General features: G+C 38.2%; 1 protein-coding gene across 3 annotated transcripts in view; it reads right to left on the reverse strand.

The window, feature by feature from the left end:
• LOC149559489 (HVA22-like protein k) overlaps window positions 1-19,157 on the reverse strand; it is a 220,195-nt gene that overhangs the window by 153,074 nt on the left and 47,964 nt on the right. For all 3 annotated transcript variants that reach the window (XM_089828407.1, XM_089828406.1, XM_089828408.1), the window contains one exon: window positions 3,318-3,376. In XM_089828407.1, the coding sequence (XP_089684533.1) occupies window positions 3,318-3,376 (59 nt within the window). The remainder of the gene's footprint in view (window positions 1-3,317; window positions 3,377-19,157) is intronic.

Raw genomic sequence — 19,157 nt, forward strand, 5'->3', positions numbered from 1 at the left:
CTTTGCATGTCAGAGTTGAAAGCTTTCTATTAAGTATTTAATCCATAAATAGAATTCATTACTACATCATCAAATTCTACAGGTTCATAGGAAGTATGAGTTCACAAATTTGATTAGTGTAAAGACCCAAATCCAAGCTTGAGTTACTTCCTTGTTTAGGCCTAACTTGGTTTTCCTCTCCTGTTCTTTGGTCAAGAACAAACCCCGTTTTAGAATTAGGAACAAACAAATTCATTGCAAATCACAAACTCAAGGGAGTTGTACCTACAAATTCAGAGGGAAATCAGTCTCTTAGTGTCGTTTCCCAACTGTTGTAATCAGTTATTGTTCACAAGTTTTGGGCATTTAAGAGTTAGATTGAAAAGAACAATCTGAACACCAGAGCCTACTGAAGAATAACACATGGGTCCTTTCTGATCTTCCACTAGGTAAGAAACCCATTGGCTGCAAATGGGTTTACAAAATCAAACACAAATCTGATCATACTTTGGATAACTACAAAGCTCATTTAGTTGCGAAGGGCTTTTCTCAGCGTTAGGGCATTGATTATGAAGACACCTTTGCTCCTACTGTAAAGATGAGAACAATCAGACTAGTCCTAGCCATGGCAGCACAATTTGGGATCCTGTAACATAAAAGAATGAATGAACTGCAACATAAAGTTTGGGATCCTAGAAACTTCACTCATCAACCATGACCACGGGGTCATGAAGATTTTCTAGTTTGGGAGTCTCATGCAAGAGCATCATGCTTCCAAAGACATCAGACTTTTGGAGCCCAGAGTCCAGCAGAGAGGTCTAGTCATTCAAAGAAGTTCAAAATTCTTAGTATAAGCAAATTATGTTTTTGTGTTTCTAGAAAGGATAAGTCATAATCTAAAATATTTGAATGGATAGAGTTGGTTGGGTGAGAATCTACCTTTCATAGGCATAAGATTGCAGGAAGAACTCTTGGAGATATTCTAGGATCAGTTAGCAAGATGATGGGATCTAAGATAAATCTGCTTTGTTCCTAAATTCTATTTATTATTGTAAGCCTATGAGCATTAGGGAAGAAAAGAAAGGCGTAGATGAGATAATAGAAGGCAGAGGTCAGGTGTGAGAAGAAAAAAGAGGCAGGGCTGTGTATTCTTGTATTCTACATCAGGCCAAATGTTGTCTACTTAGTAGAGATTGATGAATATAAAGCATTTTACATGCTCTTAGTTATGAATGTTTGTCTCTGTATTAAATATCTGATGTGTGGATCAGGAAATTATGTGTAGTTCATGATAAATTAATTATATATCTAATAGAGCTGATTTCAGGTATTGGAAATTTCTATAGAGAAAATTTTTGTGCTCTCTGCTGCTGCACTGTCTCTGCACCAATATATATTAAATATTTATTACATACAAGGGCTATTACAGACCCATCGTGCTTGGAAAGTATGAGGAAGTCTTTCAATTTCTGAGGGGCATCAATTCAGACCAGAAAGGTGATAATAGCAATAAATATAACAGTCAATATCGAATCAGGAAATAAGGAAGATAGAAATCAACAGAGTTCTTTTGAATGTCCGTATAACAAGTGAACAAGAGGAAGGACAGGCATAATTAGAGGGGAGGTCTCAATAGAAAAAAAATACATAATGACCCATTATTGATGTGAGAGTAAATACTCATCTCCGAATTGCTGTTCCATCTATAGATTATGAAGATGAGAATAGCAGAGATAGATTACTATTGTGAATGGCATGAAGTATAGATCAAATCATTGAGCATTTACCTAACAGCTCAACCAGATCCATTAACAAATTGTTTTGCATAATATTATTATTATATATACATATCTATCTATCAATTACATAACTCGGACACTTAAGGATGCATAATAGATTGTCATTGGAAGTAATCACGATTTCAAAGAAGGGATTCTATTGCCGCATGGTGATCTTTGTAAATTCACAAGTTACATTAGGAAGAGACATTACATATAAAATGCTGAAATAACAGATCTGGGAAGAGCATACGTCTTCTGCTCTTAATCTGATCTGAATGTGGATGATAACTGATATGTTTGCTCATAGACATATGAAGGTTTGAATCTGAAGTCTGCTGCTTCCTTAACTTGGAATGCCTGCTTATTCGATCTGCTCTGAGAATGATTGTTTATTCATTTGATATTTTTCTGCCTGAATGATCCAATGCCCTCGATGTGCCCTGGCTGTCTCCTCCATTGTGGCTTTAGCATCCTCCTCGAGATATGTGAATTTCGGATTGATCACCCTTCTATGGTAGATTGGGTCTCTTCGTTAATGCTCCTTTGTTAATCGCTAATTAACATAATTGATTTCTTGCACCTGCACCCCTTCAAAGTCACTTGTCTGTAACCAAACACTTAGTGCTGTGTTAGTCAAGATCAAGCTATGTTTTAATCGCTGTTTTTTATGGATCCCTTCACTGTTTTATTATCAATGTTTTCTTGTTTTACTATTTGAAATTGACATACACAAATCAATTGCTGCTGTTTTTAACAGCAGAATCATTGCTTAATGAGGTCACTGTCCTGTAGCCTCTGAAATCATCTCCTATCTTTGTTATTCTTCTGATCCCCTTAGATAATTGCCTCTTTCTTCTTAAATATGCATCCTTAGTTTCTATTAAAGGGAGTCAACCCAAAAGGGCTTCATTCCCAATAGCCGAGATAGGGCCCTCCATCCTCCATAGAATTGATAGGTCATCCGGATTCCTTGCTTCGAGTCTAATTTAAATTTCATTTTTTTTAATCATGATGGGTCAGCTATCCTAGATAAACCCAATCGGACCTTGTGACTCTTCAACAATTTTTTTTCTGTATATATGGCAGGAGTGTGACTTTCAAGTCAATTTGAACACTTGGTGTTTTTGTCTTCTCATGTTTGGGAAATCGTGGGAAGGTGTTATCTCATTCTCCATGTTTGGGAGGGGGTTAGCTTCAATCTTTGGTGAAGAATTCCACAGCTGGACTACGCAAATATGAACAACTGGAAACCTTCTGCATGTGTAATTGAGTTGCAGTAAGCGTATCGGGGCTCTTCGTCGCTGCATAGAATTGTATACTTGTATAACAAGTTTTCATATTGAAATTGTGACAGTTATAGCAATTGAATTGTTTTGTGAACAACTCTAGAACATTAAATTGAGATGAAATCAAATCACTGTGGTAGCATTAATCAAAGTTTGTATAACTAGCACAGAGTATACAGTCATCCACATTGTTAATTATTGCATCACTGTTTACACAATCCAAAATTTAACTCAATGTTTTCCTGCTTATTAAACCAGGTTTGGGACATACCAAGCTATTCGAAGCACAATATTGGAACTCACAGGGCTCAGAAGCAGCCTGATCCCAATCTGTCAATATGGTAAAAATGATTAGGAACATTTAAAGAATCATTGAGATGAGACATAAGGCAGAATTTATTATTCCAACTAATATAGAATCTAATATTTTTAACAAAAATTACTAAACATAATAGTAACTTAGTGCCCAAAAAATTGTTTCTGGCTTTTCATTATAAGTTTATAATGACCAAAATGATGTATGTGAGTTAAGGTGGGCTATTACACAAACCTAAGCACATTTGCAGACTAAGATGACCACCAAATTTGTACAAATGCATGAGTAATTTTACCCAAAAGTTTATTTTAAGTGTATTAGTAGGAGAAAATATTCAAATTCGTTACTTTTCTTTAATCCATAAATTGATGAAAAGAGCTTCTAGATTTGATTGTGTATTATTTAACATCAAGGTTTCATATCACACTCTACGATCCATCACTGGAATGAAGTAGTGCAAGCACAAAAAACGAGTTAATAGCAGAATAGGAAAGCTTAAAAAGATGTGGGTGGTGAGAAAGTGGTGAAAGAAGGCACGGAATCTAAGTAAAGAAATTGAAAAGGAAAAAAAAATAATTAAAGGAGAAATGGTACAAAAAGAAGACAAAGAAAGCTACTAATAAGCAAACAAGAAAATAAATGAAAAAGAAACAATACTCAAATCCAAACAAAAATGTAAAATATTCAACAATCCTAAACCAAAAATTACAATAAAACACACACATATAATAAAATGTATATAATACATTAAAACATTATATATATATATATATATATATATATATATATATATATATATAGCCAAGGTCCCCATCTCAATTCCATTGAGATCATTGAGAGCAACATCAATTATGAAGTTGCTATTAGGATAATATAATGTTTCATTAATGGTCATCTAGTCATCTTTAGTTTGTTTAGTTAAATTTTGTATTGTCTTTTGTTAACGATTATTTCTTTTAGTAACATCCTCTTTGTAAATCTATATAAGGAGCCTTAATCTCCTCTGTTTAATACAACAATATGACATCAATTAACCATTACATGGTATCAAAGTGGGTCAATGAGATTTCATAAAATTTGGCGATTTTTTCAAGAAAAATTCAAGCCACTTTTGATCTAAAATTTGTTTCCAAAAAAAAGAAGTGCTTTTTTAAAACAAAAGTCATTGGAGGTATTTATGAAAATTTTGTGGTTCATCTTTGAATGATTTTGCTGAAATTCACAAGCTTGGTCAAGGGTTTTGATATTGTGATTCCCTAATTTGAGTAAAGGTCTTTGATTGTCAAAGGTTGCATGTTGCTTGCATGGGCATTTTGTGAGTTGCATTACTTGCATGTTCTTGCATGTACTATTTTACTGCACAAAGTCTTCCGTTTTGCACATTAAGGTTTCTCTTATTGGTTTTTAGAATTTTTCCCCTAAAAGATTATGTGTTGGGTTTTAACAATGCTTTCCTCAAAAATTATCTATTGGTTTTTAATAATTTTTCTGTAAATATTATCTATTGGGTTTTAATAGTTTTTTACTCAAAAATTATATGTTGGGTTTTAACTTTTTTTCCTTAAAAGAAAAGTCTTGTATTCTCTTATCCATTTCTCGGGTTCTGTGTTTGGTTTTGATCAACTTTTTAACCTCAAGAATCATGTCTAATTTTTCTGATTTTTTTTGAAATTTTTGCAGTTTGTAGTGAGTTGTAGTACTCATCTGCAAAAGGTTTTGGCAATTTTCCTTAAAATTGTGGTTTCAATTTCATCTCGGTGTCTCTAGCTGCAAGGACTAATACCTTTGATACCGAACATGAAGTTGGATGTCTTCTTGGTTATTAACATTTTGCAGATCCAAGGAGAGTCTTAGAAGCAGCAAAATGTTTTGATGAGAAGGGGGCAGCCCTTTTTGTATTTGCAACCAAAAGACATTGTCTCTTCTGCAGGGTGGTTAGCACAATGACCATTATGGGAGGGTATTAGGATAATAGAAAGTTTCTTTAATAGTCATCTAGTCATCTTTAGTTTGTTTAAGAAAGTTTCCTATTCTATATTTTGTTCATCTTCTTTGTTTAATACAACAATACATTCCCTCCTAGGTAGAGTTGTGCTTGAGATAGACTTTTTTCTCTTTCCAAGGGTCAATCTATGAACAAGTTGATAAAATAGCCATCAGTTCCCCCCCTCTCCTATTCTTGCAAACATTTACATGGAGAAATTCAAAGAAATAAACCTTTTCTCCTTTCCACTCAAACCTAAATAGTGAAAAAGGTATGTTGATGATACCAATGCTTGTTGGCCTTATAGTTAAGATAAACTAGAAAAATTACATACCCATCTTTACAGCCTCGCCCACAATAGCTCTTTTACTAAAATATTGAGTCAAATAACCAAATACAAATCTTCGAGATTCTGCTTATAAAAAGACTAGATGGCTCCCTAGCTTGTCACATCCATCACAAAGTGACTCCCACTGACCTACATCTCAACTCTCCCTCCAATCAAAATCCCACCCAAAAGATGAGTACCCTCAAAACCTTGGTCATCAAAGCCTTTTGTATCTATGATGAAGATAACATCGAGCAATAGTTTACCCACCTTCATAAAGTTCTAAAGTTAAATGGGTCCAACAATAAGTAAATTGCAAGGGCCCTTAACAAATCTATAACTCGTGTCCTTCCAACCTTAATTAGATCCAACATCCTCCCAATCGAACCCAAAACCCTCGCCTATCCTAAAGTTCCTAAGATATTCCATGAAAAGGGTTTCATTGTGCTTTCAAGCCAAAGTCCACCTTTAGGAATTGCATCCCACCTTGACGCAGTGCAATGCAAGAGAATCCCCAAAGGAGATGTTGTAGCCCCCAGCAATTAATCACACAGTGGAAACACAACACAAAATGCACAAGCTAATACCAAACTCAACTCTTTATTATGAATCAACTGATTACATACAATGTGTCAGGTTGTAAGGTCTTTCTAATTACGGCCAAATACAAAGCAAGTAATAGTTCTACAAGATCCCTCAAGATCCAATCCAAAACCCTAGCTAGTTCAGATTTGTAACAAAACAACACTCTAGTAGAAACCTGCAACAAGATCTAAACTTGTGCTCACAATCCACCAAGCAATCTCCTTGTTTCCCAAGCTGCAGCTACTAGCTCTACTCAAACTTCATCCAACGTCATGGTGTAAACTGCCTCACATTCAGCGATTTGTCCACACACTCAAGAAAACATTGCTCACTCAGCTACTCCATCTTCTCCATGTTGGACCCCACGCTGAATAATGATTCAAGACTCCCCCTAAACCCCCTACTTATACCCAACTAGGCCACAAGTAGGCCTAGTAAGTTACAAATTAAATAAACCCTTGCATTAAATGCATATTTAAGCCACAAGTCGGCTCATAGCAAACATTAAATACAAAATGTTAACCCTCGTGTTAACCTATAATAACCACACGAAAAATACTTAGGACAAGCCCCCAAGTTTACAACACTGATTAAATGCACATAGGAGAGATGACCAAGACCACACATAGGTCCTCACACACCCCCAGATCAATCCACGTCACAATGACACACTACATGCATTAAATGTACCAAGTCGGCCAACCAAAACCTCAAGAACTCCAATCGGCATCATCGCCCTACTAAGTGTCAGAAAAACAACCGAGCATTCCTGCCAAGCTCCCACAAGCATTGCCGAGAACAGGTTCTACCAAGCAACAGAAACTATGTCAAGTTCCTTCAGCAACCGAGCACCACAACGATTGAGCACCTCAATCAACACCATGCCCAGTAATGACCGAACACCAACCCTTCTTCAACCAAGCACCAAGGTTCTCCACTTAGCGCATTCAATCAAGCCTCCAGCTGAGAAATACCACAGAGATGGCTGAGCACCTTTTTTCTTCCACCAAAATGCCAAAATCTTCAGGAACCTCAGATGCCCCTACATCACACCTCTTCAAGAATCTAGAGACATCCTTTTAGACACAATAGTTTATGAGGTAGTTGGCTCCTATGGCGCTCCTTACATTGTTGAAATAGGTTGAGCTTTTAGCGCCAGGATCAAAGAGCCTATTGTAGTCATTAGGCATGACCGTGTCTCAAAATCAGCCTTAACCTGGAGCATTCCTCATCCACAAAGCACCACATATGTCTTGAAAACACCCAAATCTTGTTTAAAGAAGAGAACATCTTCAAGAGGAATCCCAAAGCAGCTATTGAAATCCACAACCTTCCCTCTAACCTCAACTACAATAAAGGTTGGCGGCTTAGCTCTTCACAGAAACCTCTTCTTTCCAACCTTAGGTGCCACCACAACCTTCTAGCCTAAGCTCTTCCCCCCATGTTAAACTCCCCCACTTTGGTTTTTGGTCTTTCTTCCACCTTTATGCTTCTTCTCCCTCTCTTACGCCCCTCCTTTCTCCCTCTGCCCTTCTTGCTCCTTGTCAAGGCTTCTAATTTGATTTTTCTCTCTTTCCTTTCCCTCCTCTTGTCATCTCATCTCCTTTAGTTTCTCCCCCCTCCCTTTTGTCTCACTAGGGCTCCTTGACTGTGCTCATATACTTGTTAGGCTCTTTTATCTTCTTTGGTTTACTTTGTTCTTTTTCCAATTCCTTTTCTCTGGTTTTCTATGTCTTAGTTTACTCTCTTGATAGTTAGTTTGAATTACGTTTTTGGGTAATTTTGGGGCTTATGCTTTTGGGTTGGTCTCTTTCTTCTAGTTCAGGCTCTTTGTTTTTCTCACTTGTGCACACATACACTTACTCCTTTTGATTAGTTTTTGTTGTGTTCCTATTCATTTTTTTCTCTAGTAGTTGCTCTCTCTTTGGTTCCTTTTTTCTCTCTTTTCGTTGGTCCTTCCAGCATTTATTTTAGCTTTTGTGTGTGTTGTGTGTATACATCCATATAGATTTGCACATACATTCATACATATACAGACATAAATATATACATTATATATGGATGTAGGTACGTAAATATGTGTGTGTGTGTGTATACACGTAGTAAAATGTATCCAATAATAATATTATTAGATGCATTTTGTTGGAGCTACACACACACACACACACACACACACACACACATATAATTAATCAGTTATACATATTTATTATATATATTGCAATGTCGTGAATTTCCAACCTTGTGCAATTTGCCATTACCCCATGTCCCTACCTTAGTATGAAACATGAAATTCCACATCACCCTTCACATCCCTCTATTTTGCCTTGTCAACCATCCACTAATATTCTAAGCCACATGGCCTAGTCTGTAATGTCCCCTCTTTAGTTCGACATGGCATTGATCATGGATTTGCCTATTACAGACTCTCGTAGGCAAATGGTGTGGAAAGAGAGTCAATTCTGCGGATCAGATAGTTATATCTTGCTCTTGAAGAAGTGTTAAGAGGATATATTTTATCATTATGTGATATTGGGGCCCACATGTTATAATTTTAATTTGAGTTGCACTTTTTATTTTATAAAATTACTTTATTATAAAAAAGTGCATTATAATGAGAAATTATAAAGGATGTTTCTAGAAGTTCTAGCAACTTCTTAGAAAAGTGAATAAATAGAGGGCTGGGCCTCTCATTTGGACATGCTTGGATTGGAGAACTCTTCTACTTTTTCATTGTGAAGACATTTGTGGACTTTGGATCTGCAAATTATTCGATCTTTGGGAACGAATCACTCCCTTGGATTGGCGACTTTGAGGGTGTGAAATATCACCTGAATTGTTGCATAATTGGAGTTGGTATTCAGCCATCTCATTGGAGCTTATTGAGAATTCGTTGTTAGGGTTTGTTTTTGGTTGGAATAAGGATTTCAGATTTGCCCTATTATTGGAGAAGCATTTGACAAGAGTTTGAAGACAGAATAAGTGCATTTTCAGAATTGGCAAAGCAGGGTTCGGAACCACATAATTGCTCATATCTCCTCAACCCCTTGGAGTTATTTTTTATGGTTTTACAGGGTTACTACCTAACCCTAGGCGCCCATTTTCCTTGCATTTGGGGGTCCCAAAACCCTAATATTATTTTATTTCAGCAGCCGTACAGGTACGGCCTGGTACGGCCCTGCTAGTTTGGGCAGCAGCAGCAAATTAAGGATAGTTTGGGGGTGCGGTTGGAGGTCTTCATCAACGATCTGCAGCAAAACGTGGTGTTCTTCCATAGTTCTTCAAACCAGGTTCTTGCATTCTGAAATATATGTCAATTTTTGGGTAAATTTGCTGTCATACAGTCATTGTAATAATCAGACCAGAATTGGTAATAAAATAATTTCAGAATTTATGGCATTGTAATTGAAATATAGTTCAATGGCTTTATATATATTGTAATTCTGTGATTATATTCTGAAAGTATCAAATCTGAAATTACCATATTCTGAATATTGTTACTGTTACACGCCAAGTGTTTGACAAAATTCCTAAGTTCAGTTTGAGGGTTTCTGTGGCCTTTATAGAGAGGGTCATTACAGTGGTATCAGAGCTATAAGTCCTGCCATCCTGTGGAGGTCTTATAGGGAATTTGGAACAGCTGGATAGGAGGGAAAGTGTTTGACGAAATGTCAAAACACTAAAATCAGAGCATGCGACAAAGGCCTTATAATTTCCGCAATACCAAAGCAAGACAAGATAGGATTTCTGACCTGCAGAGCGAACAGTCTAGCTCATCTATCCAGGTGGACATAGAATCCAGTCATACAGACACAGGGGAGGTATTTTTTGATCAAGACTACGACTACAATATGGATAGAGGCGGGAATGCCGGTCCAGATCCGCAAGAGGAAAGATTTTTACAGTTATTAGACACCCTGGCACAGGGACAGCGATTAGCCGAACAAAGAGCACAAGAACAGAATCAGAGAATGGAGCTTATGATGCAGATGACGGCTCGACAAATGGGGTTGAACGCTAACATAGGAGGAGGAAATAATCAGAATGGTCACAATCAGAATGGGAATAATCAGGATGAGAGACATAATGGAGGCGAACAAATTGGGAACAATTTCGGTCATGCCCCCCAGCAAGCTCGGACAGTAAGTTCGAGGCCTATGATTCCTACGTTCCTTCCTAGAGCTCCAGAGCAGCCGGTACCAGAACCCCAGATCACTGACATACAGGATCAGCTGAGGAGAGATTGGGAAGCAGGAGGACCAGATTTTACAGCTGCAATCACCTTTAGAGAATATATGGATGTGCGGATGAAGCATATGCCCCCTGGACAAGACAGGACTCAGAACTATGAGCTACGAAAGAAAGTAGGAAAACTACAGTTACCATATTATGATGGCTCGGGGAAGTCTACAGCAAGAGCTTGGGTTCAAAAGCTTGACACATACTTTCAATTGAATCCTATGTCTGAGGAAGAAGCTATTAAGTATGCAGCAATTCACCTGGATGGGTTAGCACACGAATGGTGGCATCATGGTATGATCACTATGGGTCATGCACACATTACCTCATATGTGGAGTTTACGGAGAGACTGATTGAACGTTTTGATAAGAAAGATCCAGAACTCCATTTCAAGGAATTAGCCCAGCTTAAACAGTGGGGCTCACTGGAAACATACATTTCAGAGTTTCAGAAACTTGCAGTGTTAGTAACAGATGTATCTGAACGAAGGCTATTGGTTTTATTTATGGATGGGTTAGTTGATCCGTTGAGAGGGTGGATTAAAGCCCTCAACCCTCCCACTTTGCAGGAAGCCATTAAGAAAGCTCGTGACATGGATTCCTCTTCAGCTTCTAAAAATAAATTTCAGGCAAAGAGTTTCCCTTCAGGAAAAGATAAGGACAGGAAACCCTTTCATAGAGAGGCACAGCTACCTAAGGAAGAAAGTAAGAGGCTGGACAAGGAGACACTTAATGACTTGCGTAGGAAGAAGCTATGCTTCTATTGCAAAGGCCCGTATGAGTACGGCCATGACTGTCCTATGAGGCCAAAAGGGAAGGCCAACCGGGCAATGTGGGCTTATTACGAAGGCTCAGATTCAGATGGTTCAGAACATCATGATGAGGATCCTGATGAAGCAGAGGGAGAGCAGGAGATAGACAGTGCAGGGCAAAGGCAGGAAACAGAGCTACATTTACAGGAAGCACGACTGTCTAGTATCCAGAGAGAGGGATCTTTCAGACTTCGGGGAGTCTTGGCTGGACAGAAGGTTATTACATTGTTGGACACAGGTGCCACGCATAATTTCATTGATGCACGATTTGTAGAGAAGCGTGGACTCATTACTGAGGAGTTCGAAGGACTAAGAGTCAAGGTAGCTGATGGATACACTCTTCGTTGTGACAGGATGGTACGAGACTTACCTTTGCGCTTGAACAACTATGAGTTTAAGGCGGATTATCATGTGGTCAACATGGGTGACATGGACATAGTACTTGGGATGCAGTGGCTACATTCCTTGAAGGTGGCTACCCTGAGATTAGAGGATATGGAGATACAATTCGAAATGAATGGTAGGATTCATGTGTTAAAGGCTATCCGTAATGGAGACATCAGGACTATCTCATTTAGGCGGCCGGAGAGATTAACTAGGCATAATGATATAGAGTGGGCAGCAGTTTGTACTTTGATACCTACACAGGAGGAGCAACATAAGGTGGAATATCATCCTGATATTCAGAAGTTGAGGATTAAGTACGAAAAGGTATTCAGTGAGATTCCACCAGGCAGGCCACCGGACAGAGGTATTGAGCATATTATTGAACTAGAGGAAGGTGCTAAACCTATCATGATCACACCATATCGACATCCAAAGCGACTCAAGGATGATATCGAAAGGACCATTGAGGAGTTGCTAGCTATGGGGCACATCCAACCTAGTAAGTCACCTTTTGCATCTTCTGTTGTTTTGGTAAAAAAGAAGGATGGAACGCTTCGGATGTGTATTGATTACAGGGCATTAAATAAGAGAACCATTAAGAACAGGTATCCTATTCCTCGCATTGATGAGTTGATAGATGAATTGCATGGGGCCTGTTATTTCACGAAAATTGATTTGAGATCAGGATATCACCAGATTAGAGTCCGTGAACAGGATATTGAGAAAACTGCTTTCAGATGTCATTGTGGGCACTTTGAGTTTGTAGTCATGCCTTTCGGCCTGACCAATGCACCTGCCACTTTCCAGTCCACTATGAACAGAGTTTTCCACCATCAGTTGAGGAAATTCGTGCTGGTGTTTTTTGATGACATTTTGATCTATAGCCGATCATGGCAGGAGCATCTAGAGCATTTGGAGACGGTGTTGAGCATTCTACAGAAGGAGTCCTTGTATGCAAAGGAGTCCAAATGTGACTTAGGGATGACCGAGCTGTTATATTTAGGACACATCATTAGTGCAGAGGGAGTGCGGATGGATCCTGAAAAGATACGCGCTATTGTTGATTGGCCTCCACCAGAGAACCTTACACAGTTAAGGGGGTTCCTTGGTTTATGTGGTTTTTATCGCAGGTTTGTCAGTGGCTACTCACGACATGCAGCTCCCATGATAGATTTACTGAAAAAAGGGGAATTTGTGTGGACTCAAAAGGCACAGGACTGTTTTATGAGATTTAAGGAGATAATGACTACGTGCCCAGTTCTAGCATTACCTGATTTCACGAAGCCATTTGAGCTTCAATGTGATGCATCTAGAGAGGGAGTAGGTGCTGTACTTATGCAGAATAAGCACCCCATAGCTTATGAGAGCAGGAAGCTCAGAGGCCCTGAGCGTTCATTCAGTATATATGATAAGGAGATGTTGGCCATCATGCATGCTTTGGCCAAATTCAGACAATATCTTGTGGGTAGCAAGTTTTGTATTAAAACTGATCATAACAGTCTGAGGCATTTCTTGGGACAGCAGGACCTGAATGATCGCCAACAAAAGTGGGTAAGTAAGTTACAGGCATATGATTTTGACATCTCATATGTCAAGGGAACTCAGAATGTTGTTGCAGATGCTCTATCTCGAAGGCCACACCTCACTCTTATGGTTCAGATATCAGAGGATTGGCGACACTTGATTATAGCAGAGTATGCCAGGGATACATGGGCCTCCGATATAGTAGAGGGAACAGTGATTGATACCAGATACACACTTGTGGATGATTTGATCATTTACAAGAACAGGATTTACCTAGTCCCAGGATCGAAGGTTAAGCAACTGATTATGAGAGCACTTCACGACTCACCGACAGCAGGCCATCCCAGGTACTTCAAGACTTACAAGTCAGTTCGAGAGCGGTTCACTTGGAAAGGGCTGAAAGCTGATGTTTTGCGGTATGTTCGAGAGTGTCTTGTTTGCCAGCAAAACAAACAAGAACACAGCTATCCGGCAGGGCTCCTACAGCCACTTCCGATTCCCGACAGGAAGTGGGAATGCATCTCCATGGACTTTATCACAGGTTTGCCCAAGGTACAAGGACGAGATTGTATTTATGTGGTGGTAGATAGATTAACGAAATATGCTCATTTCTTTCCTATCACCACTACACATTCAGCAGCTCAGGTGGCAGAGGTTTTCTTTCGGGAGGTTTTCAGATTGCACGGCTTGCCTCAGAACATTGTGAGTGATAGGGATAGCCGTTTCATGAGTCACTTTTGGCAGGAGGTATTCCGGTTATGTGGCACGGAGCTTACACCCAGCACTAGCTATCACCCACAAACCGATGGTCAGACAGAAATTGTGAACAAATGGGTGGAAGGGTATTTAAGGAATTATGTGGCAGCTCAGCAGCGAGCTTGGGTCAGATGGATATATCTCTGCGAGTATTGTTACAATACTACATATCATATGACTATACAGATGACACCCTTCATGGCACTTTACGGTTATGAAGCACCTAGTTTCTTGGATTTGTTGTTGAGCGACAGCCGGGTACCCAGTGCAGGTGAATTATTACAGGAGAGTAAGGATATAGTTGCTACCCTCAAAGACAATATTGCAAGAGCTCAGAACCAGCAGAAGCAGTATGCAGACCAGAAGAGAACTGAGCGTAGTTTTGAGGTAGATGATATGGTTTACCTCATGTTGCAGCCATACAGGCAATCTACTCTTGAGAAGAGTGGGGCAGAGAAACTTAAGCCACGCTATTATGGACCATTTAGGATTATCAGGCGAGTTGGTGAAGTGGCTTATGAGTTGGAGCTTCCCGCAGACAGCAGAGTGCACAATGTGTTTCATGTGTCACGCCTCAAGAAGGCGTTGGGTCAGAATGTGGTGCCTTCTGCAGTATTACCTCCTTTAGACGATGAGGGAAAATTGATTTTAGTACCCGAATCCATCCTGGAGAGCAGAGAAAAGCAGCTTTGTAGAAGGGTGATCAGAGAATACTTGGTTAAGTGGAAAGATTTACCTGTTGAGGATGCTACTTGGGAGGGGGAGGCTATTTTGCAGCACCCGGCGTTGAGATTGCTTGAGGCCAAGCAATTTCAGGAGAGGCGGACTGTAATGTCCCCTCTTTAGTTCGACATGGCATTGATCATGGATTTGCCTATTACAGACTCTCGTAGGCAAATGGTGTGGAAAGAGAGTCAATTCTGCGGATCAGATAGTTATATCTTGCTCTTGAAGAAGTGTTAAGAGGTTATATTTTATCATTATGTGATATTGGGGCCCACATGTTATAATTTTAATTTGAGTTGCACTTTTTATTTTATAAAATTACTTTATTATAAAAAAGTGCATTATAATGAGAAATTATAAAGGATGTTTCTAGAAGTTCTAGCAACTTCTTAGAAAAGTGAATAAATAGAGGGCTGGGCCTCTCATTTGGACATGCTTGGATTGGAGAACTCTTCTACTTTTTCATTGTGAAGACATTTGTGGACTTTGGATCTGCAAATTATTCGATCTTTGGGAACGAATCACTCCCTTGGATTGGCGACTTTGAGGGTGTGAAATATCACCTGAATTGTTGCATAATTGGAGTTGGTATTCAGCCATCTCATTGGAGCTTATTGAGAATTCGTTGTTAGGGTTTGTTTTTGGTTGGAATAAGGATTTCAGATTTGCCCTATTATTGGAGAAGCATTTGACAAGAGTTTGAAGACAGAATAAGTGCATTTTCAGAATTGGCAAAGCAGGGTTCGGAACCACATAATTGCTCATATCTCCTCAACCCCTTGGAGTTATTTTTTATGGTTTTACAGGGTTACTACCTAACCCTAGGCGCCCATTTTCCTTGCATTTGGGGGTCCCAAAACCCTAATATTATTTTATTTCAGCAGCTGTACAGGTACGGCCTGGTACGGCCCTGCTAGTTTGGGCAGCAGCAGCAAATTAAGGATAGTTTGGGGGTGCGGTTGGAGGTCTTCATCAACGATCTGCAGCAAAACGTGGTGTTCTTCCATAGTTCTTCAAACCAGGTTCTTGCATTCTGAAATATATGTCAATTTTTGGGTAGATTTGCTGTCATACAGTCATTGTAATAATCAGACCAGAATTGGTAATAAAATAATTTCAGAATTTATGGCATTGTAATTGAAATATAGTTCAATGGTTTTATATATATTGTAATTCTGTGATTATATTCTGAAAGTATCAAATCTGAAATTACCATATTTTGAATATTGTTACTGTTACACGCCAAGTGTTTGACAAAATTCCTAAGTTCAGTTTGAGGGTTTCTGTGGCCTTTATAGAGAGAGTCATTACATAGTCAACCTAGGATGCGTGCATGCTATGGAGACATGTGCAATGCACACTCATCCCACAAGTCTGAAGAAATGGAGTGAGTCATTGAAGCATTACAAAACGCAATCATTGAAGTGTAATGCCTCATACCACCACCTACCAACGCCAAGATTCATTACTCGGCCCTTATTCCATTGGCCTGTAGTTTCAAGGTTTTAAAGGGGGTCACTTCATCTCACTCATTTTTGTATTTTAATAGCATACCATAGTTCATCTTTCAATATCGTTTTTTCTATTATCTTTATCTCATCTATTCAACTATTGTGGATGTGGAGACACCAAAACTGGGACCTGACTAAGGCAGGTCTCCAAACAGCCACCCAATATTTCCCTTTTCTTTTATGTGTGCAAGTTCGTTGGAAGTAGAACTGCTTATCAATCCCATTGGTCTTCTTCATTTGTAAGCTTCCTTCACCTTACATCTCTTCATTTCATCTTATTTTTTATTAGTCTAGTTGTTCTTTCTACTTCCCACTACTTTACTTATTTTTATGTCTGCAATTTTTAGTTAGTATATTTATTTCAATTTTCTTCAAATTCATGCTTTGAAATCTATATTGTCCATATAGAATGAATGCATGATGCGTTGATGTCGTTGCAACCCATGTTGGTGTGCATGTAAGTGAGCTCATTGGTTTCAGTGTTCAATCTCTATGATCTGCATTTTCATTTTCCATAGTTAAATTATATTCATCTTCTATAGCATAAGTTATCTAGGTTTCCTACATTCTATGTCTTATGTTAAATATTTTATCATTTAGTTTTCTTGATCTCTTACCTCACTAGAGCACCAGTTAAGTTAGGTGACGCAAGGGAAAGTTCATCCTTCAAGACTTAAATAGTTACACCACCCTGGGGGACGGGGGGACGGCGAAACGGGGGGACAAGTTTCCGGGACGGGGGGACAGAGGGGCCTTAATTTGGGGACGGCGGGGGGACGGTGGGGGGACGGCTGTAGGGGACAAGAGGGGTGTATATATCTATGCATATGGTATTTAAAAATGTTAGTTATGAAAATATGTATTGCAATATAGGATGTAAAGGTGTAAAAGAGTGAATACTTGAAACATTGCATTGAATTGGAACATCGAACATTAAACATAAATAGTTGAATTTGCAAATAGTGAATAGTAGGATGTCCCCCATCCTCGGTGGAGGTGGTGGAATCTAGTGGCACCGCTGGGGACGGGGAGACGGAGTCCCCAAGTCTCCGGTGCGTTGAAGTCTCCGAGACGTCGGGCAAAAAGGGGGGGGACGCGTCCCCATGTTACTATGCAGTTAAAACAGTCTCGAGGTCGGTGAACTTTTCCTTCTCCACATATGTATTAGATAAATATATAATGTCATATATATATCTGATTAGAAATTCTATTTATTTGTAAACACAGCAAATATATATATATATATATATATATATATATATATATATATATATATATATTCATTTTGCTGTGTTTACAAATAAATAGAATTTCTATTATATATATGATTAGAAATTCTATTTATTTATAAACACAGCAAAATGAATATATATATCTATATTTGCTGTGTTTATAAATAAATAGAATTTCTAATCAGATATATATATATATATATATATATATATATATATTGATTTTTCTGTGTTTATAAATAAATAGAATTTCTAATCATATATTATGTTTTAATGTATTATATAGATTTTATACTATTATTAGATACTTTTTGTTGTGTGTGTGTGTGTCTCTATAGTTTCTAATCACACACACACACAAACACACACACACACATATATATATTAGATGTATGTTTTGTTTTATTTTTGGGTTTATGACTTTCGCATTTTTTACCTTTTTGTTTGGATTTGTGTATTATTTCTTTTTCATTTATTTTTAATTTTCTTATTATTGTGTTTTTTCATTTATCTTCATTTTGTACCATTTCTCCTTTACTTAATTTTTTCTTTTCAACTTCTCTACTTGGACTCGCACCAACTTTCATCTCTTTCTCAACACCCACATCTTTCATAGCTTTCCTAATCTACTTTTCACTCATCTTCTCTATTTGCACTACATGTTGATGATGGATCAAAGAGTGTCATCCAAAACTTTAATGCAATAATAGTAACAGAAACGAATCCAGAAGCTCTTTTCATCAAGAAAAAATATATCTACTGAAAGGAAAAGAATATCTCCTTAATTAGTAAAATGTCATTATTTATTATATTCCTTAGAACGAATTCTATAAAAAAATACAAAATGTAAACTCTTAGCTCCTAGTCGGTACTAGCTCAAACAATCCAATCCAAAATATCATGCTATAAAAATGATAAACCAGAAATTTTATGTCTATGGTCTCCATAAATAGAGTTCAATGACAAGTCTTGAAAATTCCATTTTGCCAAAACACATGAATAGTTTTGTTGTCGGTATAACAGTAACTGTTGGGAATGGTTAACTATGTTGTTAGGGAGTCGTTAGTATCCAAAGGGTAAGCCATTATGTTGCGACAGTTGAGTCGCATCCCTTTAGATGATATATGTACACTCGCCATAGACGAGAGACATCATCAGTACTGTGTCATATGTTATGGATGTACTTGAAGAACAGTAATGAAATATATGGTGGTTTCCTGACAAACATTTGCATTTACATTCTCTATTTTATTTCCATATTGCAGTAGCATGTATCAAACCATTTTACCATAGGTGGAAAACATTTGGTGTCGTTACTTTCAAGATTCTAGGAAAGAGTGAATGACGAAGAAAATCCAATGGGGCAACCAATAAATGTTTGCATTCTTTCTAGGATCAAGAGATTCTAGAAATATTTACACAACTGATCCCAGAAAGAATATATACATCGTTATGGATTGTGGAAATCTGATAGAATCAACCAATAGATTACAGCACTAGCAGTCAAGAAGACGAGAATCCTAAGTTGTTCGAAGGATAAAGAAAATTGACAACAGATTTCATCTCTATACTCCAAGCATCTATTGAGACACACATGCGAAGAGAAGTCACACGGGAAGGGATCCCCAAAGGTGTCGTCTGGAGCGCTCTCAAATTTAGTTCGACAATTGACCGCTTGATGTGTCATGTCCCACGACTGCTAGCACAAACA

Source organism: Cupressus sempervirens, chromosome 5 (genome assembly GCF_028749045.1).
Source record: "Cupressus sempervirens isolate cs-2001-9-10 chromosome 5, ASM2874904v1, whole genome shotgun sequence".
In the NCBI taxonomy this organism is placed as follows: Eukaryota; Viridiplantae; Streptophyta; class Pinopsida; order Cupressales; family Cupressaceae; genus Cupressus; species Cupressus sempervirens.